Below are 24,314 nucleotides of genomic sequence, written 5' to 3' on the forward strand. Positions count from 1 at the left end.
GTGGTGTGGGTTGGACTCTTTTTAAAAATGTCATTGCCTGATAACCTCCATAAAGGTTCAATCTCTGCTTCTGCCAAGAGGATTTGATACTTGTTTACTCTGCCTTCAACCCCGTTGAATGTTAACTGATTGTTCTTAAGAGACACTTTTTTTTTTTCTTAACAGTCTGGAGCAAAAGCACACCACCTGCTCCAGATAATGGGACATCAGCCTGGGGTGAGCCGAATGAAAGCAGTCCTGGATGGGGCGAAATGGATGATGCGGGCGCATCGACCACAGGATGGGGGAACACACCTGCCAGCGCTCCCAATGCCATGAAACCCAGTAAGTAGACCATATTTATATTTCTAAGGATTCTTTGTAAATTAGACTGTGAGGCATTTTGGTGAGAGCTATAGGGTATTTAGACAGTTGATTTGATAAGGTAATCTCAAACACTGATAGCAAATGTTGGTGCCTTTTCTTGTATTAAAAAAGTTTGCAGTGAACAAAAAGTCATAATATTATTGATTTTAAAACACAAATTAGATTTGATATCTGGTCAGGATTTTAATTTTGATGAGGAATGTGGTCTCTGTTACCCAGGGACTTCATTATTCATTCTCTCTATCCTTTTTTTTTTTTTCCTTCCTAATATGTCAGTCTTGGGATTGAATTTAGGGCTTGGATGCTATCCCTGAGCTTTTATGTTCAAGGCTAGCAATCTACCACTTGCCACTTCTAGCTCTCTTCCCCCTCTCCTGGACACTGAGTCCTGGGCCTTCCATATGCCATGTAAGACTGAGCTGCATCACCAGCCCTAACTTTTTAGTTTAGTTCTGCTGAGCACCAGTGGCTCATACCTCTAATCCCTCACTCTTCAGGAGGCTGAGATCTGAGTATCACAGTTTGAAATCAGTCTGGGTAAATAAATTTGAAAGACTCTTACCTCCAGTTAACCAGCAGAAGTTAGAAGAAACAAATTCCAGGAAATTGAAGGATGTTTTGTTTTGTTTTGTCTTTGTGGTGGTGGTATTTGTTTTTGCTTTTGAGTTTTTTTGTTTTTGTTTTTGTCTTTTTTAGAGAAGATGCAGAAAGTGAGGGAAGAAGGTTGAACAAATGCAGTCATGGTATTCGGTATACACTGTGGAAAATGACCTATGTAACTCACAGCAGGGATGAGAGAGGGAAAGCAAAGGAATGAGTAACATTGTCCAAAAACAAGTTAGACAATTAGTTGTTCTTTATGATACCTGTTTTTAATATTCATTGTATGCAAATGGATATTACACACTTAAGTACATACATACATACATACATACATACATACATAATGTACATGTATAAAACTGTAGGACTAGAGTAAACCATGCTCATTAAGAGGATCTAAGCTGGGCATCTATGGCTGATGCCAATAATCCTAGCTACTCAGGAGGTTGAGAGGTGCAAAGCCAGCCTGGGCAGGAAAGTCCTTGAGACTCTTATCTACAATTAACCACCAGAAAACCGGAAGTGGTACTGTGGTTCAAAGTTGTAAAGCACTAGCTTTGAGTGAAAAAGATCAAGGACAGTGCCCAGACCTTGAGTTCAAAGCCCCACAGAAAAAAAAAAGGACCCAAGCTGGGCATCAGTAATTCTAGCTACTCAAGAGGCTAAGATCTAAGGATCATGGTTGGAGCTAGCCTAGGCAGAAAAGTCTGTGATATGCTTATGTCCAATTAACCACCAAAAAGCTGGAAGTAGAATTGTTGCTCAGGTAATGGAGTATTCTCCTTGAGCAAAATGTTCAGGGACAGCACCCAGGCCTTGAATTCAAACCCCAGGACTGATACTAAATAGCAAAAAGAAAAAAAAAGAGCTAAGTTTGTTTAATTGTGATAAGCTGTCTTCAGTTTTGGAATTTCTGTCTACTGAGTACCTGGGGAACTCAGTATGGGGGGAGGAGGTGAACATTCAACCAGAAATCAGAAGATTTTGATTGTACTGTCCATGGCTTTACTCTCTAGAATACGAGTGATAGCATTTGCCTTACCATCTCGATGGAATGCATAAAATTACAAAGATACTGGCTGGGCGCTGGTGGCTCACGCCTGTGATTCTAGCTACTCAGGAGGCTGAGTTCTGAGGATCATGGTTCAAAGCCATCCCAGGCAGGAAAGGCCATGAAACTCTTATCTCCAATAAACCACCAGAAAATGGGAAGTGGTTCTGTGGCTCAAGTGGTAGAGTACTTGCCTTAAGCTCAAGAGCTGAGGGACAGCGCCCACCCAGGCCCAGAGTTCAAGCCCCATGACTTGGGGGAAAAAAAAAAAAATATATATATATATATATATATATATATATATATATATATATATATATAATCCTAAAATGCTACATCTAGATGGAAATTATTTTTCTGGTTTTTCTGACATATAGTTGTTTAAAAGGGCTAATCACTCTTTCCTTAAAGATTCCAAATCTATGCAAGATGGCTGGGGGGAGAGTGATGGGCCGGTCACAGGAACTCGCCATCCCAGCTGGGAAGAGGAGGACGATGGAGGAGTCTGGAACACCACCGGCTCTCAGGGAAGTGCTTCCTCCCACAACTCAGCAAGCTGGGGACAAGGAGGGAAGAAGCAAATGAAGGTAGCCTGCTTCTGAAATGTTTGAGCTTGCTTACTCATTCCTAGAAGGCAGACCTGAGAATTAACGGAATTAATGCAGAGAGAGAGACAGTTGGCATCTCTGAGATCCTAACTAAAGGGGAAAACATTTCCTTTGAAACCAAGGGTACTTACCTTATCCTCCTTACCAGTGACACTGAGGTCTTGCTGCTGTGTGTTAAATAGATTTTCAAATATAAGATCTTTTGTTTTTGGTTTTTATGTTGCAAATTGGTTGGTAGCTCTCAGTGCGCTCTTTAAAAATGCTTTTTGGCCAGGCGCCAGTGCTTCATGCCTGGACTCCTAGCTACTCGTGATGCTGAGACATGTCCTTAGGTTCTAGTAGACTTTTGTCCATTATTTGGTCATTTACAAATTAGTAGTGAGTCTACACTAACTGGATGAAAGATACTGATAATGATTGATGAAAAGATAATGAATCCCCAACTCAGCTGACACCTCAGATTGACTTAATTGTCAGCTTCAGGAGCAGATAAAAATAAATCTGTGCAGTGACATCTGTCACCCCTTAATATTCCAGCTCCAGTGACAGTAATTCTGACCTCTTACACTAAAGACTTTTGTTTATTTTTATTGTTTGTTGGCTCTGGGCTTGAACTCTGGTCTAGATGCTATCCCTGAGCTTTTTTGCTCAATGCTAGTACTCTACCACTTTGAGCCACAGCTCCACTTTGGGTTTTTGAAGGTTAACTGTAGATAAGAGTCTCACAGGACTTTTCAAATCACAATCTTCAGATCTCAGCCTCCCGAATAGGATTATAGGTGTGAGCCTTCAGCTCCCGGCACTTTTATTTTTTTTAATGGTCATAAAATACACATAAGGTCAAATTTACCATCTTAACCATCTTCAAATGTAGAGTTCAGTGCATCAGGTATGTTCACACACAATTCATTTTGTGAAATGAAAACTCTGTAGCTATTAAACAATGCCTTCGCTAGGCACTGGTGACTCATACTGTAATTGTGGCTGCTCACGAAGCCAGTAACTGGAGAATGAAGTTAAGCCAGACCAAAAAAGCCTGAGAAATTTTATCTCCAAAATAACCAAAGGCTAAGCTGGAAGTGTGGCTCAAATAGTAGAGCACCAGCCAAGCAAGTGTAGGTCTTCAGTTAAAATTTCAGTACAAACAAAGCATACCAAAAATTTAAAAAAAAAAAAAAAAAGAGGAAGAAAAAAATGGCTTCCTTTCTCCTTTGCCTCCAGTGAGGACCTTTTTTTCACCTTACAACAAATGCCCTATCACTTTAAAGAATAGTAAGATTGATATGACAGATGTCACCGCATACATATTTTTATCTGACCCTAGCTCATTGTCTCCCATCCCATCAAATCCCCATCTAGTGGAAATGGAGCGAGATGATTGTCACTGCTGCCTTGTTCAGGAGAGAAACCAGCTTGTTTCACTAAAAAATGTAGACCCACCTCTGCTCTGCTTGATGTAGGAGCTTATGTCAATGTCTTCCACCAGGTTTCTTTCCCTCTGTGGATCAGTGGCCTTCGTGCAGATGAGGTGCTCCTGTATGAGTTCCTCATTGTGTCCACATTGGGGTAATGTCTGGTTTGGGCAGGATCCTGTCTAAATAATGCACACTGACAACACCGGTCTTTCTCTCTATATGAGCCAGCTTGGCCCCTGAGCTCCTTCTTCAGTGGAAGTAGTGACACAGGGTGTTACAAAACCTGGCAGTGACTTCTTTCCATGTGAAAAGTAGAAGCACCGCATGTTTTTCTAGTGACATCTAGTTCAGCACTGGGAGTTAAGCAAAGACATAGCTGTTAACTAGGGCTTACTAATCATGCCAGCTAACAGGTAAACCATCAAAGTGACAAACAGAAATAATGCTCAAAAAGGTAAATTTTTGGTCCTACATTTCAGTAGGAGGCTGAGACAAATCCATGGTTCTGAGGTTCCATATTTCATTTCTGTAGTGCTCACTCAAAGGAGGAAACAATGATTCATGGATGAATCCTCTCGCCAAACAGTTTTCAAATATGGGATTGCTGGTAAGTTTTATTTCACTTTTATGTATAATGTCTCAAATTTGAGGCTTAGTACTAATTTGAAGGCCACTACCATATATAGTAATACAGAGCTTGTTTTCTATTCTTTTATTCTTATAACATATACTGGTATTTAAAGTTGAAGACTTGTACATTTACTATCTTGGGAGGGTAGGAAAAAAGAAGTCAGACACTTAAAAATGTATACTGTATTCTCAACATTGCTGTACCACTTTTTACATTACAATTTTAAAATAACAATATAGTAACTAGGAAACCCATACTGGGATTAATTATCTAGGGAAAAGGTGGGGAATTTTTAGTTGTCTTATCTCTTGGGAACTCTATGAAGGCACCCGATCTTGGTTGCCAAAAAAGCAACTGACTTGAGTTGGCAGCACGTTTCAAGACTTGATGACTTGACAAGTCACAAGAAATTGTCATCCTTTGGCTGCTGCTCATGGGATCTGATCCTGGGCCAGCTGGAACTTGAGGATGAGAGTTTATTTCTCCCGGCAGCTGTTGAATTGTTGCTCTGTCTGTGGATTAACTGAGGCTGATGGTGTGTGAAGATTGGACTTTAGCTGCATAGGCATGAGTTTCAGTGAGACTATGATATAGAAAACATTACAGTCCTCATCCCAGAGTAGAATTCATGTCAGAGGATTTAGTGCCAGTGGTAAGATGTGCTCTCACATGAAGGTAGAACTCCTTTCCTGATTCAAGTGTGTACAGTTTAATGCTCTTTTACCTCTTTACTTTTTTTCAGAGTCAAACTGAAGATAATCCAAGCAGCAAAATGGATTTGTCTGTAGGTGTGTATCACTCCGCCATTAGGAGTGGAGTGGAGTGGAGTGAAGCTGATGGTGGGCTTTGGGATCTCTTGTTTAGTGTGAGTTGGGATGATGCAGTTCAGTGACAGACATTTTTTGAATACTTACTTTCAAGGTTCCATGCAAAAATCCAGGAAAGACTACAAATGAATGTTTTCTGAATAGAAGGGCATAGAGGTCAGTGTTGTTGTCTACCCTAGAAAACAGTGTAGGTGGTAAGAGAAATCTGTAGTCTGATCTTCTAACCTTGGGCTGTGATCGTGTCAATGTATAGTAGCAGATTTAGAGAGCTGTGAAGGGGAAGTGGAAATAACTCCTGCACCTGTGAGATTATATCTTGCCTGTCAGACTATGAACACATTCAGCTGTGTTCAGCTCTTAAAATTTAAAGTTTAGGGCAACAACTGCACCATTTATCTAGCAGATGTTAAATAGCAAAAGCTGACAACTTCTCTCACTGAGAACATTTGAATTTTGTGAGCAAGATGTGTTCATCAAACCAGTAACCACAGTCTAAATATTTTCTTAGCTAGATTAGTCCCTAAGCTCCACAGAGGACAAGCTACAGCAGATATGTTTGCAGATAGATGTTTTGGTTTTTTTCTATGAAAGGACCCTGAACCAGTGAGAGCCAGAGCTCTCCTGGTCTCATCCTCAAGAGTAGAAAAGAGCTTGTGCCCGCCCCACAGAGCAGGGTGGGCCAGGTCACTCTTGGTTCTTGAGATTGAGTCACTGATCTTGAGATCGGTTTAGTGATCTTGTGATCATTCATTGATTCCAAAAATTTTCACCCTGCTTTTGTTCTTTCAGATAAAAAATTTGATGTGGACAAGCGAGCAATGAATCTCGGGGATTTTAATGATATCATGAGGAAAGATCGATCTGGGTTCCGTCCACCTAATTCCAAAGACTTGGGAACCACAGACAGTGGGCCTTATTTTGAGAAGGTGAGTTGAATCCTTTGTTTAAGGTAATAGTTCCCAAGAACTGCTTTATTCTTTGTCTTTTAAAATTGATTCTAGAAAAAAAGCATTTGAGTTACTGGACTCAGTGAACAAAGCACAAACATCACCTGCATTTATGTGGTGACATGAAGACATACATGTCAAAAGGTGATTGGAAAGAGCTAGGACCGTCTGTCTTTAGTATGTATCATGGTGAAGGTCTTAAGCTCTGGGATATTCATGAAGTTTCACAGACAGTGGAAACAAAACATGAAATACTTTAGAAAGAAATTATTCCAAATTAATTTTTTCTTGCTGTTCTTAGCTACATTCTTAAACTATTATTAACTACCAACTGAACTTGGGATTTGTACAGACATTTGTATCTCCTAAGGCTTTGACTTCTAGGGTTTTTTTTTTTTTCAGGAGAGTGGGAGGAACCACTTTATCTTTCCCACTTAGTACTTTATCTTTAGTTACAATGATACTTTTCAAATTCTCAACTACCTGATTAAAATAGGTTATTTTTATGCGCTGATTTTGATTTTACACTTTTAGTGAAGATGATTCCTTGATTCAAAATACCAATTTGTAGTGTTCCTTATATTCACGAAGCAACTAAAACTTTTAGATTTGACTGCTTTTGATAAGATTGATACTGGTCCAGACAACAGTATATTCACAACAAGATTGCCTTGGCTTCTGTCTCAGGAGCCACACAGCCAGAGAAATCAATATTAGATACATAAAAATAAAGGGTCTGGCAACTGTTACCGTAATACAATGGAACTTAATGTGTTACTAACTTAGAGGAAAAGGAAAAATCATATCAAAGAGGATGACAGATGGTCTCCGTTGGGCAAAGTATGATTTATTATCAGATCCAAATTCCATCCTCGGTTACTGCTAATACACTGTCACTTTGTTTATTCCAGTGTTTCTCTCTTTCCCTTCTTGCATTCTGTTGCTTCACTAACCAACACTCATTGTGATTGGCTAACTCCTACTACCTTTCAGCTGACTTTGCCTTTCTCCAATCAAGATGGGTGCCTTGGGGATGAGGCTCCCTGCTCTCCCTTCTCCCCTTCTCCCAGCTACAAGCTGTCTCCCTCTGGTTCCACACTACCCAACGTCAGCCTTGGAGCAATCGGCACAGGGCTCAACCCCCAAAACTTCGCTGCTAGACAAGTAAGGAGGCCTCTCAAATTTGTAACTGCTTGGCTAGGCCTCGCCTTGGCCCTGGTCTTCAGTTTATTGCATCATTTGTCTGTCTTGGGAAATTTGTTGATTACTGAATGCACAGAATGATAATTAAGTGTAGGTTTTAGCTCTTTCAGCCCATAGAACCATCTCTTCTCATGTTTCTCAACATGGACTTTATTTTAAACGTGTTTCTTTTGTCTTCTCATTTTTGATCATGAGTTCATATTTAATAACTGATAAATAACTTAGGAAAATATTAACAAGGCTATATAAGTACCTTATATAATCTAATTTAGCAGTATACCTACTTTTAATATTAAATAGGGTAATAAGTCATGGTTTGGAGGTCTTTTCTTCCATTTAATATACCTACTAAAAAATAAGGACAGAGTTGTAAGATTAAGTGAAGAATACCACATATTGCTAATCTAGTTTTTTTTAATTTGAAGTAGGATAATTGTTACCCAGAGAAGAGCAACTTGTAACAGATGGTAGAGCTTTGAGAAGAGTGCATATTGCTCACGTGTGGCCATTAGACCTGGAGCAGCCCTTTGCTAGGGTTGTACCTGGCAGTTCTCCAAGCAAGGAAGATTCGCACAATAGAAATGGAGTCTGCAGTTTTCTTGGATCAGGCCTCCTCACTCTCACAGGCTTGAGGGAGGGGATATAGCAGGGCAGGCTCTCCACAGTCTCTTCTGACTTTTTTGTAGAAAGCCAGGAATTTGGTGCCTCAGTGCCTTTGCATCAGTAATTCTGAAAGTGTGCCATCATCCTGTGAGCCCCCCCCTTGCCACTGTGCTCTTCACCTCAGAGTCACAGAAGGACATTAATTATACATTGTGTAATTATTAGGTGTTTCCAGTTTGTCTTATGTGGCTTGCATGTGTAAGTTAGAGGAGGGGTAAAGTGGTATCCAACATTGCCCAGCCAACTGACACACAGGCCTCTGTGCCTTCTGGTAGTTACTCACACATTTCTAAGAGTGGATTATACTGTCTTCAGATTAGTTACTTCTGAATCGTAGATTTTTTTTTTATATTTTCTGCCGTAATATTTTGATGTTTATCACAGTTCTCTTACAGAGGACATGGCTATGTATTGTTTATATAAACAGGGGAAAAATAATAACATAGATATTTTGAGTACTCATTTTTGGGTGACGTATTGAAACTATAAAACAGTCATAATAATGTAGCTCCAAGATCACATAATTATCCAGTAATCTATGTGTACTACATAGCTGGAATATAATGAAACAGCCAGGCCAGTTTGGCATTGGACTTTTAAGATTAAAGCCGTCTTTATTTTGGATCTGTGGATTGCTGCAATCAGTGCATATGATTGATGCAAAGTCTATTATTATCAGTGTGTGCACAGGTTCTATGGTAAGGGTTTTGAATACACTTCATATTAAAAAGAAAATTTAAGCTAGGCACAGTGTTTCAGACCTGTAATCCTACATGGAAGGAAGAGATTGAGGATCACAGTTTAAGGCCACCTTGGCAAAACCAAGTTTGAAAGATTCCATCTTGATTAAGATGGCTGTGCACACTGGCACATGCCTGTCATCCCAGCTATGGGGCAGGCTGGGCACAGTGGCACTCGCCTGTCATTCCCAGCAACACTAGGAAGTTTGTAGCCTAGGGCAGCCCCAGAATAAAGTAACACCTTGAAGATAACCAATGCAAAAAGTTGATGAAGGCATGACTGAAGTGGTAGAGTGCCTGCCTAACAAGTTCAAAGCCCTGTGTTCAATTTAGGAAAAAAAAAAGTTTAGGGCTGGGAAGGTGGCTCAGTGGTAGAGTGCTTGCCTTGTATGCATGAGTCCCTGGGTTCAATTCCTCAGCACCACATAAGCAAAAAGAAAAAAGCTGGAAGTGGCGCTGTGGCTCAAGTGGTAGAGCGCTAGCCTTGAGCTGAAGAGCTGAGGGACAGCGCCCAGGCCCAGAGTTCAGGCCCCACGACCGGACCCCCCCCCCCCCCAAAAAAAAAAAAGAAAAAAAAAGTTTAAAAAATAACATTTGAAGTTTTGATTTGCTAGGTGCCGGTGGCTGACACCTATAATCCTAGCTACTTAGGAGGCTGAAATGTAAGGATCACAGTTCAAAGCCAGTCTGGGTAGGAAAGTCTGTGAGACTTATCTCTACCTAATCACAAAAAAAGTTGGAAATGGTGCTATGGCTCAAGTGACAGAGCACTAGCCTTGAGCAATGAGCAAAGTGGAGCCCAAGGACAGGGCCTGTGGCCTAGGCCATAGGTCAAGCCCCATGACCAGCCCCCCGCCCCCCCCCCCCCCCAAAAAAAAAGTTTTCTAACTCACAGACCATTTCAGTCAGCTTGACGATTTGTTAAAAATTTTTATGCTTCTGTGAATTAAACCCTGAGGTTGAGGCAGATAACTCTGGGGACTCAGATCATTTTAGAAGCCACACATAAAGCCACAAGTTTTATTTATTTACAGGAGATCATCTAATATTAGCATATATAAACACTTTGTACTACCTTTGTCCTAATTTCTAAATTTAATTTTTTTAAAGGCCTCATATTTATGATTGCCCCTAATTCCTCACTGTGTAAAACAATATATCTGGGCCAAGAAAATGAGCTGTTTTAATGCCAGGATTCCATTTTAAGATATTGGTAGGAGCCGGGCGCTGGTGGCTCACACCTGTAATCCTAGCTACTCAGGAGGCTGAGATCTGAGGATCGCGGTTCAAAGCCAGCCCGGGCAGGAGAGACCGTGAGACTCTTATCTCCAATAAACCACCAGAAAACCGGAAGTGGCGCTGTAGCTCAAGTGGTAGAGCGCTTGTCTTGAGCTGAAGAGCTGAGGGACAGCGCCCAGGCCCCGAGTTCAAGCCCCACGACCGACAAAAAAAAAAAAAGATATTGGTAGGGCTGAGGGTGTACCACAAATGGTAGAGTGCCTGCCTAGAAGTGCAAGGTCCTGAGTTCAGAGGCCAGGACTAAGGCAAAAGAGAGAAAATACAGTTATTGTCTCTAGTAGTAGAGTAATTTGCCTAGCAAGCTCAAGACTCAACATCATGAGTTCAAACCCAAGTAAAGAGCCTCTTTGATAAACAGCCTCTTTGATAGACTGCAATTGCCTTACTTATTTCCATTTCAGGTTAATACCAGTGCTGCATGTGGCTTCAGAGGTACTTGGACTTTATTTGGGAAGGGAGGAGTTTATCAGCTAAGAGGGAAGCAGTTCTTAATTTTATAAAAAACTTCTAAAGAAGCACATTATTTTAAATACTACTTATCAAAACAAAGTTTGAAATTAATGTGACTAATCCAGGTGCCGTGATATGTACCGGTAGTTCCAGTTACCTAGGAGGCTGATAAAGCAGAATTTCTTGAGTCCAGACGTGCAAGGCCAGTCTTGGCAACTCCATAGCAAGCTTTCATCTCAAAGTCTGTAGTAGCATTAGAATGACTCTCAGGAGCAGGCATGTGGTTCAGAGATAGAACACATGTTTACCATGTGTGAGGCCCCAGCTTTAAGACCCAGCACCTCCCCACTAAAAAAATAATTTCATACTTGCCAAAACAAACTCTGGCAAAGATTATAGCTTCCTATAACTTCACCATCTAAGGACCAGTCATGAATAAATGACCTTTAGTATCAAGGTCATTACTTTAAACTTAATCCTCTTTTTTGGGTGATGTTCAGTCAAACCATCCAGTTATCAGAACAAAGAAAACTTAGAACTGATCTATCCTTCATGTGACAAATCTGATGAGTTTAGACAGGGTGAGTAGGAGTATTAGTCTCTAGAATTAAAGATCTTCTCATATTTAAGCAACCATTTGAAGACATAAAATTCATGTTGGGTTTCTTTTTCTTTTTATGAAACACACAGATTTGAATTGCCATTTCTACTTTGTTTATAATCATTTTTATTTTTAGTGCTTTTAAGTTTATTGATTTGCCTAAAGCAATCCCTTTAATCTATTTTTGAATCATTAAAGCCATCAAAGTACCTTTAATGTTCTAGAACTTTTCGGTGCTTTTAACAAATTCTTTAAAATAGTCATCCCTATGGCAAGCTGAAGGTGGTGACCTGAGAGTTCACACGCTGAGTTTAAACAGTGCTGCAGCTTTCTTTGTTGAAGCTGCTCAGTGGGATGTTTCAGGATACCTCAAATGACATGTCCATCTTACAGACTAGGGCTCTGGGAGTAGGAAAACTCAAGGGTTGAGCTGGTGGTGAAAGGTAGAATGAAAGTAACTCTTAACAGTTTGATGGTATCATCACAATGTTCCAGTGCTTGGATGACAAAGAGATGAACTAGTGGAATGCATGTGGAATGGGGAAGAAGGTTTAGGGGAGAAGACCTTCACAGTGACCTCTGACCCAGGCCTTGAAAAGGTCAAGAGGATATGATGTAGAAAAGAACCTCAGGAAATGGGGCAAGATGACTTACTACTGTAACCCTAGCACTCAGGAAGCAGAAGCAGGAAGAGCACAAATTTGAAGCTAGCCCTGGGCTCCATGGAGGGAGAGCCCCTCCCATCTCTAAAACAAATTTAAAAAGTAACTTTAGGCAAAGGAGGTAACAGTGTTGGGTTATCAAAATCAGGAAGGCGCAATCACCCTTTGAGCCCAGCTTTCTCCAACTCAGTGGAAGGGTAGTGAGGTGCTCAGTGCGGTGAGCCCTCAAGAATCAGGAGGTGAAGCTTATTTGTAACTAGACTGATATCCAAACATTGGAATGAGAAGTTACAGGTGAGTAATGTTCATTTTAGTATCCCTGAAACAATTTTTACTGTTTCCCTTTCTTCCCTTTTTATCTCACTGTGTGATTGATTGACATTTCCTCATCTAGTAAAGAAGGGGTCACAAGTCCTGGGTAAAGAAAGGGGTTCAGGCTGGAGTAGGGTCCTCATGATAATAGGCTCACCACCATGGCAGTAATGACATGGTTCAATTATCCCATTGTAATGTTATTTTACAATTGATAGGATAAGCATGTATTTTTATGCAGGTGCCTTTTAAGATCAAGTTTAAGGACAAATTTGATCACCTCATTGAGGGCTAGAAGGGTACTCAAGCCATAGAAGAGCACCTGCCTGGCAAGCGAGAACCCCAGTACCACTAAAACACAAAGTCGTTCAGCTTAATCTTACACTGTTTATACCTTTTAATCATAAAAGAAAATGTAGTGCCGATTCTAACGTCTGGCTAAGTTTTAACTCTTTCAGTTTGTAGAGTTCATTAGCCTGCACAGCTGGTGAATGATATGCCTGTGAACTGATTTGCATAGCTGCCCCAGCGTTCCCAGATGAGAAGCATCTCAGTTATACAATGCTGTAATTGCATGGAACACAGACCATGATTCTTCTGAGGGACAGAAACCAAAATTGCTTCTTACTTGCGTTTGCTCTCATTGACAAAAAGCCTTACTGGTGCTCTTATTTCTACAGGGCGGCAATCATGGTTTATTTGGAAACAGCACAGCACAATCGAGGGGCCTGCACACACCAGTGCAGCCGCTGAGTTCTTCTCCTGGTCTCCGGGCGCAAGTGCCTCCCCAGTTTATCTCCCCCCAGGTAAGCAATTTCACGGGTCCACAGTTGTTGTTGTTGTAATTTGCCAGTCCTGGAACTTGAACATGGGACCTAGGTGCTGTCCCTGAGCTTCTTTTGCTCAAGTCTGGTGCTCTACCACTTGAGCCACAGCGCCACTTCCAGCTTTTTTGCAGGTTAATTGGAGATCAGAGTCTCATGGACATTCCTGCCCAGGCTGGCTTTTGAACTGCAATCCTCAGATCTCAGCCTCCTTAGTAGCTAGGATTATGGGTGTGAGCCACTGGTGGCCGTCGTGTCCACACTTTTGATTTTAAAGACCAGGTGGTTACCAGTTACTAAATGAGAAGTGACTGGTTTTATAGGCATGAACAGAGTGATGATTACTAGTCTAAAATTAAACCAACTTCAAGATTTTTAGAACAAAATATCACATCTCTTTTATTGCATCATGCATGCAAACAAAGTAGATATTTTTTCATGAAAAGCATTTTCATTCTGTTCCTTTTACGTCTTCTCTTAGTTATCTTTGTAATATTTATATACACAAGTAAGACTATTAATGGAAATGCTACAACTCTCGGAGGCTGGTTGTCCTCAAGGATTCACCCACATATGAACAAGAGAGTTTCCAGATTCTAGGTTATTTTGAAAAATTCTGAGGAGCTATTTGCTAAACTATTGAGTTGATACTCTGGGGTTGTAGAACTAATGAAAAAACAAAGATGCCTGGGCGGACATCTTACTCTTGGAGCAGCTGTGTGGAGGAGTCAGTCCTTAGATGTCACAGGAAATGTTTAGGTCTGCTTCTCCCTCAGAGATGCTCAGTTCACTGTCAGGGAGGTTACACATGCTCTGAAAACCCAGTAGACAACAGATAGTAAGTGTGATAGATATTGTATAACATGTTCAGCAGAAAAATTCTGATGAAAATATACATACATGCCAAAAATGCCATGGGACATCCCTGAGTGCAGTTAGTACACACTTTTGAAAAAATGAAGGACAAGAATGTAAAACATTCTCAGCCATGCACTGGTGGCTCACGCCTGTAATCCTAGCTACTCAGGAGGCTGAGATCTGAGGATCACAGTTCAAAGCCAGCCCAAGTAGGAAAGTCTGTGAGACTCTTATCTCCAATAAACCACTAGAAAACCAGAAGTGGCACTGTGGCTCAAGGGGTAGAGCGCTTGCCTTGAGCTGAAGAGCACAGGGACAGCGCCCAGGCCCAGAGTTCAAGCACCACGACGGACCCCAAAAAACAAACAAAAAACAAGAATGTAAAACAATCTCTGTTGGAGAATGGAACTGGTACCAACAGGAAGCAGAAAGGCCAATAAAGAGGATGAATGAGGATGAATATAGCCAAAGTTTATTTCCTAAAATAGAAAGATGAAATCTATTGAAGTTACTTTAAAGTGAGGGATAAGGATGAGTGATAGAGAGATGAGTTGATAGGGATACATTATATGCCTACATAGAAATGTTACAATGAGGTGTCCCTTGTACAGTTTAAGGTTCAGTAGAGGCAGGAGTGGTAGCGCTTGCCTGTAATCCAAGCTATTTAGGAGGTAAAGAGCAGGAGGATTTGGTTCAAGGCTCACCCAAGCAAAAAGTTAGCAAGACTTTATCTCAGTTAACAAGCTAGGCCAGCTCATTCCTATAATCCTAGTTACTTGGGAGGAGATAGAGAGGATCATGAGCTAAGATCAACCTCATAAAACAAAATGTTAGGCCTGTAATCCTAGCTACTCAGGATGCTGAGATCTGTGGATCACTGTTCAAAGCCAGCCCGGGCAGAAAAGTCTGTGAGACTCTTACGTCCAATAAACCACCAGAAAACTGGAAGTGGTGCTGTGGCTCAAGTGGTAGAGTAGAGTGCTAGCCTTGAGCTGAAAAGCACAGGGACAGCACCCAAGCCCAGAGTTCAAGTCCCACGACAGACATAAGAAAAAAAAATGTCACAGGACCCCATTTCAAATAAAGGTGGGCATGGTAGCATGTACTTGTCTTTGTCATCCAGCTGTGTGGGAAATGACATTAGGACAATCATAGTCCTATGATTAACATAACACAAGACCCTGTTCAAAAACATAACTGCAGCAAAGAACTGGGAGTGGCTCAAGTGGTCAGGGCCCTGAGTTCAAACTCCAGTACTGCTAAAAAGAAAAGCATGTACAACAGTTTCTGGAATTGGTCGAGGCTTTTCCCTAGCAGTGACATTTTAAGTGAGTCTTAGAGAAGAAGTCAGAGTTTCTAGACACAGACAGATTACACTGGCCTTCCAGTGAAGCAACAGAATCTCTGTGGGAGGAGTTTGCAGCAGAATTTGGCAAAGCTTTGTTTACTTTGCTCTTGACTTTCTACCTTGGCCTGATCACCTCAGGTAGTTATTATGTGCACCCTAAATTTTGACTATTGCTAGAGATAGTGGAGGGTGAACAAGGCCTTTCATCTGTGTAGTCACAGCATAATGCTCTAACACTAGCAGAGATGGAGGCTGTGTTGGGCTGGTGCAGGCTCCAGAGCACAGGAGCACAGGCCAGGGAGTGATGATATGTGGGCACTCTTGTAACCAGCTCCTCTCTCATCTCCATGGTACAGGACCCCATTGTCCTGCCTTCCTGCCTCTTTTTAGCATATGTGGGCAGCGCTTACCCTTTCTCCCCTCTGATTTAATTGTCTTTCCAGCACTAGGTGGGTTCTTGTCTCTCCACCATCTTTACAGGTTATTTTTCTGTCACAGGCTTCCAGCCTCACCTCTTAAACCTCTCTTGATGATCTCACCTAATGGAGTGACTTACGTTCAAACTTTGTGTCTGTAGCCCCCACTTTTTCTCAGCTTCAAGGATTGCTGGGCATCTTCACTAGGATGCCTTATAGGCACCTCCAGTTAACATACCAACTGAGCTTCCTATTCTGAAAAACACCTTCATCCAAGTAAGTAGGCCCCATTCTGCAGTGGTTCAGACCAAAGGCTCAGGCCAGGATGGGACCTCTCATGGTCTATATGGTTTTGTTTGTTTGTTTTTAATGCCAGTCTTGAGGCTTGAACTCTGGGCCTGGGCACTGTCTTTTAGCTTCTTTTGCTCAAGGCTAGCATTCTACCACTTAAGTCACAGCACCACTTTCAGCTTTTACTGTATGTGGTACTGAGGAATCAAAACACCCTGGGCTTCATGTATGCGAGGCAAGCACTCTACCACTAAGCCACATTCCCAGCCCTCTCAAGGTCTATATTCTATCCAACAAACCCTTGCTTCCACACTTTATCAAGGCTCTGTCCCCTTACCACCTCCACTGGTCTAGTCCTTGGTCAGGCCACTCCCTAACTCCTAGACTATTTGGGGACCTCCTGCCTGCCCCACCCTGTTCATCTCAGCCTGAGTCAAACAAGTCCTGTAAAGCCATTGCCAGTAGCCAGTAGCACAAGAACACTTGAAATGTAGCTTAATTTAAAATGTAGCTTAAATTTAAATGGTACTATTTCAATATTGCAGAAAGTTCTGCCATGGCACTACTCTAGAACACTAGATAGATCACCTTGCTCCTTTACATGGAGTCCCACCACAGCTTACTGTCTCAACAAGTGCAGTGTTTATGGTTCTTGGTGACCAGTCTCATACATTCATTCCTCTCAGCCAACTGGCCCTACATGCCAGTCTTGCCCCTAGACACTCTTCCCCTGATCGCCCCTCTGCTCCATCTTTATTCCCATTGGATCTCCATGTCAGTACTACCTTATCAGAGCCTTTTCCCAGACCTAGCTATGTGCCATGTACTTCTACCATGTCACTTACCTTTTGCCTCTTTGGAATTTCCCTCTATCTGTGGTCTTTCTCTCCTTTGCATAGGAGTGTGTCAGGCTTCCAGGGGCACGGATTGGTTGGCCTCGCTCACTGCCCGAACCTGAGTATTTCCAGCTGGGCCTGGCCCATGTTTTGAACTCAGTAAATAAGTGTCACATCCTGGGACAGTGCATATCAGAATGAGTTCTAGAGTGCAGATGTTAGGACCTGGGTGCTTCAAATGCCTCTGCCCAAGGTACCCTGCTCGGCTTACAAAAAGAAAAGTGCTTGTGTGTACACGAATTCTTTCTAATTTATCAAAACGTAGATAACACTGTTTTAATACACAATGCAGGCAGAATATTAACTAATAAAATGCCCTTTTTAAAAATGACATTTCTGGGCTGGGAAGGTGGCTCAGTAGTAGAGTGCTTGCCTTGCATGCATGAGGCCCTAGGTTCGATTCCTCAGCACCACATAAGCAAAAAAAGAAAAAAGCCGGAAGTGGCGCTGTGGCTCAAGTGGTAGAGCATTAGTCTTAAGCTGAAGAGGTGAGGGACAGTGCCCAGGCCCATAGTTCAGGCCCCATGACCGGACCCAAAAAAATAAAATAAAATGACATTTCTGTATTTTAAAAAAAAGTGGGATAGCTCTTTTTAAAAATTAAGACAAGGTAACTACACTGAAAACTTACATATGCGGGGCTAGGAATGTGGCTTAGTGGTAGAGTGTTTGTCTAGCATTCATGAAGCCCTGGATTCAGTACCACATACACAGAAAAAGTGTCAGAAGTGGCACTGTGGCTCAAGTGGTGGGTAGAGTGCTAGCCTTGAGCACCAGTGACAGTGCCCAGGCCCTGAGTTCAAGCCATAGGACTGGTAAAAACAAAAAAAAAGACAAAAACAAAAAAACTTGCATATGCAAAAAAAAATTCTAGAAATTCTCAACCCTTGTTCAGACTTCGTACAAGTACAGGCATACAGTTCACTAAAAGCTGCTATTGTTGAAATTGTGTCCCAGTGCTTAGTGTTTTCTCCTGGCCTATAATTTTTTTGGCAGCACTGGTTTGAACTTAGGATTTCATACTTACTAAGTAGGTTTTGTTTTGTTTTCTGTTGGTGCTGGGGAGAGAGCCCTGGGCTCTAGCACTGAGCTACAGCCTTAGCCCATATTGATCATTCTTACTGATGTATTACCAGGTATGTGTACTATGATTTACTTGACACTTTCTTTCCAGCATTAATGGCTTTTAAAATACTTCTAAATTAGGGCTGGGGAGGTGGCTCAGTGGTAGAGCGCTTGCCTTGCATGCATGAGGCCCTGAGTTCGATTCCTCAGCACCACATAAGCAGAAAAAAAAAGCCAGAAGTGGTGCTGAGGCTCAAGTGGTAGAGCGCTAGCCTTGAGCTGAAGAGCTGTGGGACAGCGTCCAGGCCCAGGGTTCAGGCCCCACAACCGGACCTCCCCCCCCCCCCCCCCCAAAAAAAAAAAAAATACTTCTAAATTTTCACTGTAAGTAATGCTGCTAGGAAATTCTTACCATATTATACATTTGTTTTATTTTGAACTTGTGATTCTCTTGCCTCTGCTGGTTTAGGTAAGCATCAACCATACCTGGCTTGTTTTCCAAACTTACTTGCCCAGAATAAAAATTGGATCAGAGAAAAAGTGTGTGTGTGTGTGTGCGCGCTTGAACTTAGAGCTTGGGCTCTGTCCTTTAGCTTTTTTTGCTCCAGGCTGGTGCTCTACCACTTGAGCCAGAGCTCCATTTCTGGCTTTTTGGTGGTTAATTGGAGATAAGAATCTCATGGACTTTCCTGCAGGTGCTGATTTCAAATCTCAATCCTCAGATCTCAGCTTCCTGAGTAGGATTATAGGTCTGAGCCATCAGCATCCAGCAAACATGAACAGTTTTAAAAGTTTTTGTAAACATTGGATTTCAAATCCATTTGGACCACTTTACAAGGGCAGCTAGTATTTAATCTAAGTATAGACAGCAGACACTGAAACTTGTCTAAGATTTGTTACAATGGTGAGAGTATAGCTGGGTAGTAGGTGTTTGCCTCACATATGTGAGGAACTAAGTTCTGTCCACAACACTGGGGCTAGGGAGTTGTTAAGACCACCTTGTCTTTACAATTGCTTTGTCCCTCCTGTCACTCAAGAATTCAGAGTAACACATTCCAGCAGGCTTTCTGTCTTGCCTTCAATTGCTGTCATTTTGTACCTGCAGTGCTTTCATTAAGTACATATTGATTACAAGAGCTTCACTTTCTACTGCTCAGCTGGAGACTGAAGGGGTTTTAAGCCAGCATAATTAACTCTGTGCAAGAGGAATGTGCAGATGTGCACTTTAATTATGCTGCATGCCAGGTACAGACAGCCGTTTGCCAGGAATTTAATAGTACTTCTCTCCAGTCCTGCTGTAACAAAAGAGGAAGACTGTGTACGTGCGTGCAACCTGCAGAAGAGTTGAGCAAGGCTAGTTAGGAAGTCCTCAGAAGTATAACATTGATTATCTCAGCAGGCAAGTTCTACAACATATGTGGTGACACTATTCAAACGTAAAATTGTATTCAGATGGTTTATATACTGAGATCTGGGGGGATTGCTGCTCAAAGCCAGGCAAGACTTAAAAGTTCATGAGCTTTTCTCTCCAAAATAACTAGCAAAATGCACATGGCTTTCATGGTAGCACATCAGCCATGAGCAAGCAAGCCACACAAGTACAAGGCCTTGAGTTCCAACTCCAGTACCAGCATGCATAGATAGATAGACAAGACAGATGCCATTCTGTGCTTTTTTGTTGTCTTTCTGTATCATTAAACAATATAATTTGTCTTATTTTTACCTTTTTTTTTGTACTTTATGTAATAATCCCACATAATATATGCCCACTTCCCCTTGTTTTTCTTATTTTTGCTTGACATTATTTCTACAATTTTCCTACCTGTGGTTCATATGTCTCCCTTTATATGAATGTATTATAACTTGTTTAACTTTTCCGCTTCTACTATTGATAAACATAAATAATTTCTCTTTTTTTGCTATTATAAACAGTACTGCTATGAATATTCCTACTTGTCTGATAGGATGCACTTCTCTTGGTGTCTACTTTGGTGGTTTCTTTAATTTGAGGAGTGGTCTGGTTGGGGGGAGGGTGACAGATATGGCTGTCAACAGGGGATGGTATCCACCCCTAGACTGAAGAGAGAGGTAGATTGATCCAGAAACCATCTGCTAAAAGTGAATGGAGAAAGGAGGAGAAATGCGAGTCACGGCTATTTATTTTGGAGGCCAACAGGTTAAAAAGCAGAATAGGCAAAGGCAGTCTCGTGAATCATGGATGAAAATTTTGCAAAGGAATTTAGAAATTGCTTCATAATTAGAGCAATGCGGTTTAATTAAAATACAACATAAACCAGATAATGTACTAAAACTTGACTTGTGAAATGTAAAAATGAAGAGAACACAAAAAAATAAAATAAAAAAACGTTTTTCGGTTGTGAGGCTTGAACTTTGGGCCTGGGCGCTGTCCCTCAGCTCTTCAGCTCAAAGCTAATGCTCTGCCACTTGAGCCACAGCACCACTTCCGGTTTTCTGGTGGTTAATTAGAGATAAGAGTCTCCGGGACTTTGCTGCCTGGGCTGGCTTTGAACCGCAGTCCTCAGATCTCAGCCCCCTGAGTAGCTAGGATTACAGGCGTGAGCCTCCAGCTCCCAGCTTAAAACAAATTTTAGCAGTGTACATCGTTATACACACTACCCTTTAACTATATTTAATTATATATTCTTTAACACAGTCTATCTAAAATATTATTTTATCATGTAGTTAGTGCTTAACATTATTACTGAAATTCTACTTTCTTTAATGCACTTATCAGATTTGTGCTTTACACTTAAGGACATTTAGGGCTGCCACAGCAACTTACTACAAATTGTGACTTCATACAACAGAACTAGTCTCTCATTCTCTGATAGTTACAAATCTAAACAAAGTGGTAGCAAGTTGCTCCCCACTGGAAACTGTGAGGGAGAATCCATCCAGCTTCTCAGCTAGCTGTGGCCATTGCTGGAAGTCTGGGTGCCCCTCCGCTTGTAGCCAATGTAACTCCAATGTGTGCCTCCATGAAAAACGGTTGTTATTTGGGGGAACTTTGGAGTATGTGTTCCATTTACACGATTGTCACATCTGCCACAAGTCTTGTAGGAGCTCAGACAAGCATTTGAGTCGTTCGGTAGTGGTGTCATTCACATCTTCCATTGGTGGAAACAAAGCTGCTAGGAAATTGGACTGCCCAGGCAGGCTGCTTTAGCACAACACCTAGTTTTGTTTTGGATGTTTTATAAATGGGATCTTTTGTTTTGCCCAAAATGGTGTCCAGGACTCTTGAGCTCAAACAAGCTTCCTGCCTCAGCCTCTTGAGTAGCTGGAACTAGAGGTACTCACCACCATGCCCCACTAGTGCTGAACTCTTGATCAGTGCTGTGTTCCACTCCAGAGGAGAGTGTTATCTTTACTCTGATTGGCCTGGCTGAGCAGCCAGTTACATAGATGATGGTGCAGGGAATCTCATTTCAGCCCACTGAAGGCACCTTCAGTGATTGGTCAGAAATGGGAGGAAGTCTTTAGTTCTGTCACCAGTGCTACCAGCAGCCTTGCCTGGCTCATTCCAGAAAACCAGAGAGAAGGAGCCACCCAGTCCAGTAACCTCCAGGCTCTTTGCCACAGGCTTTCTGTGTTTCCTATTTATATATTGTTCTTATTTGTATAAAAAGAAACACTTTTTTGGAAGTATTCAGTAGTTCTGTGCTGTTTGGTATATTTTGTTTTATGGCACATTTCTTTTTTTTTTTTTTTTTTTTTTTTTTTGTCGGTCATGGGGCTTGAACTCTGGGCCTGGGCGCTGTTCCTCAGCTCTTCAGCTCAAGGCGAGCGCTCTACCACTTGAGCTACAGCGCCACTTCCTATGGCACATTTCTAATAATAGTTTTTCAATTATAATTTTTTTCTTGAAGACACTTTCCTAATTTTAAATTATTCTTTTATTGTAGAAAATTTTAAAGTCAAAAGAAAATCTCACTGCCAGAGATAGTCTAGGATTGTTTGAGTCAAATAGTCCTGGACCATTCAGAGCCATATAGAAAGAGCCCATCTCAAAACACAAAGTGTTGATGTTTCAATTTCATTCTCACAAATATTTTTGAGGGGGGAAAAAAACTCACAGTACTTGCTTTAATTCTGTCAAAATTCTTATTGAAGGGGAAAAAAATGTTTTGAGAATTTCTAAGAAACCCACCCCATCCTGCCTATTTTCTGACTAGGTTTCTGCCTCAATGCTCAAGCAGTTTCCCAACAGTGGCCTGAATCCAGGTCTTTTCAACGTGGGGCCCCAGTTATCTCCTCAACAAATTGCCATGCTGAGCCAGCTTCCACAAATCCCCCAGTTCCAGTTGGTAAGTAGCAAGTGTGCTTCCTGTATCTGAAAAGGTCATTAGCTTCCTATCTTCTGTGTCTTTGTCACTTTTTATGTTTGTCACTTTTTATGTTCAAACTTGTATACAAATGACTGAGCATGCTTCAAGGTTGCTATATCACTTCGCCTGACAGTAAACTTAACCAGTAGACCAGGAATTCATCAGTGCCTCCCTTACCGATGCTTTTGACCAGTGACTTGCGCTGCAGTCGAAACCCTTCCAGTGTTCTCAGCCAGTCAGTCTTAGGAAGCCCTGGACCCCTCTTCTCTTCTCTCTGGGTTTTGCAGGCTTGTCAGCTTCTCCTGCAGCAGCAGCAGCAGCAGCAGTTGCTACAGAACCAGAGAAAGATTTCTCAAGCAGTGCGCCAGCAGCAAGAGCAGCAGGTACCTCGGTGGGGAGGGTCTCTGAGACTGCCTCTTGGCTTAACCACTAGAGAGACATTTGGAGCACTGGCTTATCGTGTGTCTCTGTTTCTCCTGGGCCCCTCCTTGATCTGGCTGCTATGCCTTCAGCTGGCTCGAATGGTGAGCGCACTACAGCAGCAGCAACAGCAGCAACAACGGCCACCGAGCATGAAGCACTCACCCTCTCATCCGGTTGGGCCCAAGCCACATCTGGACAACATGGTACCCAACGCACTGAATGTGGGGCTACCAGACCTTCAGACCAAAGGGCCAATCCCTGGATATGGTTCTGGTATGTTAATCATAGTCAAAAGTACCTTTTTTTCAAAATCCACTTGTCTAAGCCTCTAATGGGGGTTGAACTCATGACCCTTCATTTTTACAATAGCCGTACAAGGTTACAAGGCAGAAAACAGTTCTTCTCCCTGGTTGCAGATGAAATTGTGAAGTCTGAGGCTCTCAAGCCCTGATTGCTTTCCCAGGCTCACCACACAGCTAGTATATAGCAAAGACAGGCCGGCCGCTCTGGCTCTAACACAGCCTAATAGTGTAACTTGTTTGTAAAGGCCAAACTGCTCTCCTTCCAACAGCAGGTTTTGAAAGCCAGTTGAAGTGTTTGCATGTGCTGTGATTGCTACAAATGGCTTATGTTGTAATCTATTAAAATATGTACAAGTTGAAGTGTTTGACTCAAGTGATAAAATTGCCATGGAAAAATGAAAAACTAAAATTTTAAGGCAGATAAAAAAACTTATCTAATGTTATGATTTCATAGGATTTAAATAGAATTAGCACCAGTAAGGCTATACTTTTGACATTCATTAAGAATTTTTTGGCAGGCAAATCATAACGCTTTTAGAAATGAGAAATGTGCTGTAAGCAGAATCAAGTCAGTAAGGCAACAGTGATTCAAAATAAAAGTTAAAACTAAACAAGAGCTGGGCACTGGTGGCTCAAGACTGTAATCCGAGCTACTCTAGAGGCTGAGGAGATCTGACTACCAAGGTTCTAGCAAGAAGCCAGAACTGGAAGAATGGTTCAAACCGTAGCAAAACAGCCAAACTGGAGCATGACCTAAGTGATGAAGTATTAGCTGAGCAAGCAAGCCAAGCAAGTTCAAGGCCCTTAGGTCAAACCCCAGCCCAGGCCCAGAGTTCAAGCCCTACAACCAGTACCACACACACAACTCAAAATAGAATAACTGCTAAAGCAGTCCTCATTGATTCTTTTGTAGTTTCCTATTCTTTGCTTTTAGCAAAATTGAAAACATATCTAAATGTTCAGATATGAACAAATTGTGTTGTTATTGAGCCAGAGGGAAGGACCTATATCTGAAAAGAAATCCAGATAATTAAATGATGTGATAATTCTTGTCCCCCCCCCCTTTTTTTTTTTCTCAGTGGTAGGGCTTGAACTTGGAGCCTGGGTGCTGTCCCTGAATTTTTTCTGTTCAAGGTGCTCTACCACTTTGAGCCATAGTGTCAC

At 41.7% G+C, this 24,314-nt stretch overlaps 1 protein-coding gene across 3 annotated transcripts in view; it reads left to right on the forward strand.

Moving 5' to 3' along the window:
• The window catches only part of Tnrc6b (trinucleotide repeat containing adaptor 6B), a 227,108-nt gene that overhangs the window by 181,197 nt on the left and 21,597 nt on the right, over positions 1–24,314 (forward strand). For 2 of the 3 annotated variants that reach the window (XM_042697931.1, XM_042697933.1), the window contains 9 exons: positions 166–324; positions 2,432–2,607; positions 4,576–4,650; positions 5,417–5,462; positions 6,291–6,427; positions 13,059–13,184; positions 22,273–22,404; positions 22,713–22,808; positions 22,938–23,121. In XM_042697931.1, coding sequence (XP_042553865.1) covers positions 166–324; positions 2,432–2,607; positions 4,576–4,650; positions 5,417–5,462; positions 6,291–6,427; positions 13,059–13,184; positions 22,273–22,404; positions 22,713–22,808; positions 22,938–23,121 — 1,131 coding nt within the window. The remainder of the gene's footprint in view (positions 1–165; positions 325–2,431; positions 2,608–4,575; positions 4,651–5,416; positions 5,463–6,290; positions 6,428–13,058; positions 13,185–22,272; positions 22,405–22,712; positions 22,809–22,937; positions 23,122–24,314) is intronic. The other variant, XM_042697934.1, reaches the window with a different exon arrangement.

The sequence above is a fragment of the Dipodomys spectabilis genome, unplaced genomic scaffold (genome assembly GCF_019054845.1).
Source record: "Dipodomys spectabilis isolate Male_0828 unplaced genomic scaffold, ASM1905484v1 ptg000230l, whole genome shotgun sequence".
NCBI classification, from domain to species: domain Eukaryota; kingdom Metazoa; phylum Chordata; class Mammalia; order Rodentia; family Heteromyidae; genus Dipodomys; species Dipodomys spectabilis.